The 2,295-nt window shown below is 35.5% G+C and overlaps 1 protein-coding gene across 2 annotated transcripts in view; it reads left to right on the top strand.

Moving 5' to 3' along the window:
- The window catches only part of LOC111086467, a 34,759-nt gene that overhangs the window by 14,314 nt on the left and 18,150 nt on the right, over positions 1-2,295 (top strand). Inside the window, exon 3 of one of the 2 annotated variants that reach the window (XM_022389421.1) lies at positions 684-859. In XM_022389421.1, the coding sequence (XP_022245129.1) occupies positions 684-859 (176 nt within the window). Of the gene's footprint in view, positions 1-668; positions 860-2,295 lie in introns of both variants that reach the window. The other variant, XM_022389420.1, reaches the window with a different exon arrangement.

Below are 2,295 nucleotides of genomic sequence, written 5' to 3'. Positions count from 1 at the left end.
AATTTCCATACACCGTTTAGATTACACAGACTGGTCAATTTCCATACACCGTTTTAGGTTACACAGACTGGTCAGTTTTCATGCACCCGTTTTAGATTCAACAGGCTGATCAATTTTTATAGATTATTTTAGTCTAATCAATTTCCACAGAGTGTTTTAGATTCAACAGGCTGATCAATTTTTATAGATTATTTTAGTCTAATCAATTTCCACAGAGTGTTTTAGATTCAACAGGCTGATCAATTTTTATAGATTATTTTAGTCTAATCAATTTTCACAGAGTGTTTTAGATTCTACAGATGAATCAGTTTCCTTACACTGTTTTCTATTCAATAAGTGAAATATATTTCTTACTCATTTATTTACAGTCTAGTACAAATCTTGTTGTTAATCTTTGAAAAATATTATTATATATATCTGTGTTGTTTAATCTTGAAGTTTTGTTGCGAAAATTAGACACTCGGTTTTGCTTTTGCTGGGTGTTTGCAATAGAAGTCATTTGACAGAGAGAAGGACAAAGAAAAACATTGTTTCAGAATATCAAACTCTTAAGACATTTGTTTTTGTAACTAATGTGTTTGAGCTATGGTTTTATTTTTATAACAAACGTGTTTGAGCCTTGGTTTTATTTACTTATATATATATATATTTATTTTAATGTTAATTAGGTGATTCAATTTCAGACGACATACAAACATTGGGATTTCATCAGAGCCCCAACACCACCCTTGGGCGCGTCCACGAAACATTGTTGCCGGAAGTAGATGTTTCACAAGTCTTTGTTTTTACTGCAGGTCTTGCAACGATGGTGGTCATCATTATTATTACAACCGTGATTATCTTAAAGCGGTATCAAAAGGTAAGGGTATGTTATGTGTTAACTTTCGTCATTTGCTGATTATTAGAAGCCGTCAAATTCGTTAGCGTTTATTTTCTTCGTTCGCTATTGTGAGCAATGTTTCATCCACGAAAGTCAAAGGTTAACAGACTTAGTCAGCACACGCAGAGAAAAGCATCCTCTCTCACGTCATGTCTCATCCTTTTCCGTTTGTCCACCCACAGCTGGAAACGCGAAGGTTGCGTATATTAAACGGTATGAGATTAACCAGACTCATTATCAACTGCTGTGCTTCGAATAACTTTCTCGGATAACGTGACTATAAATTATCAAGTAAGCCATTTATGTGTGTAGGTGTCTTGTGAGAATATAAAGCTTTCGAAGTTTACAAAATTGACTAGTTAATCACACAGAATTAGAGTGTTGTCTATTACCAGAAACAAGATGAAATTATAATAAGGAAGCGAAAGATAATATCATACACAAAATTAACCAAGCCATAAATATTTATTAACGTTGCCGTGTTCTAACTAGAGTGGAATTACTCTGGAGGCATTTTAAATGTCTAGAACGGCCTCTCCGTCTTTCGCACTATAAAATAAGTTGAAGATTAGAAGATACCAGCATGCCAGGGGGTATATTAACATGTAATTAGATATGCAATGACCTCAACGCTTCTATTTTAGAAATGTTGGCCCCCCCTTTTTTTAAGACGGTGTTTTATCGTATCTTATCTCTCGGTCCATGCTGTATAAATAGGTAAATCAGTTTCTTCTGTTCAAATGTCCCAGATGAAAAAAAAACAATTGCGGTTTGGCAGTAGTAAAGCTTTCAAGGCAAACAAAGCATCATCTTCCTTCGGGATACTACCATGTATCCTGGTTTTACGTCGCACAACGCTATATATATAGAATATGGTAGTAATACCTCAGATGTAATGGCCGGTTAGTAGCCTATGGTTTATTCTCTAACGACCACTACTTCTAACGTATTAGTAGCCTATGGCTTATTCTCTAACGGCCACTACTTCTGACGTATTAGCAGTCTATGGCTTATTCTCTACTTCTGACGTATGAGTAGTTTATGGCTTTCTCTCTAACGTTCGCTAGTTTTAACGTGTTAGTAGCCTATGGCTTATTCTCTAACGACCACTACTTCTAACGTATTAGTAGCCTATGGCTTATTCTCTAGTAGTTTATGGCTTTCTCTCTAACGTTCGCTAGTTTTAACGTCTACTTCTGACGTATTAGCAGTCTATGGCTTATTCTCTACTTCTGACGTATGAGTAGTTTATGGCTTATTCTCTACTTCTGACGTATGAGTGGCCGTTAGAGAGTAATCTATTTACACCTGACAAACTTTGAATGACATCTGACAACCTTTGTACTCGATAACACCTAATCAAATTGGACAAAGATATTAAAATCCTACTAACACTATAGTTCGGCCAGGCATGG

Source organism: Limulus polyphemus, unplaced genomic scaffold, assembly GCF_000517525.1.
Source record: "Limulus polyphemus unplaced genomic scaffold, Limulus_polyphemus-2.1.2 Scaffold1120, whole genome shotgun sequence".
Taxonomy (NCBI): domain Eukaryota; kingdom Metazoa; phylum Arthropoda; class Merostomata; order Xiphosura; family Limulidae; genus Limulus; species Limulus polyphemus.
The sequence above is the reverse complement of the archived record's forward strand: the minus strand, read 5'-3'. Positions and strand labels throughout refer to the sequence as shown.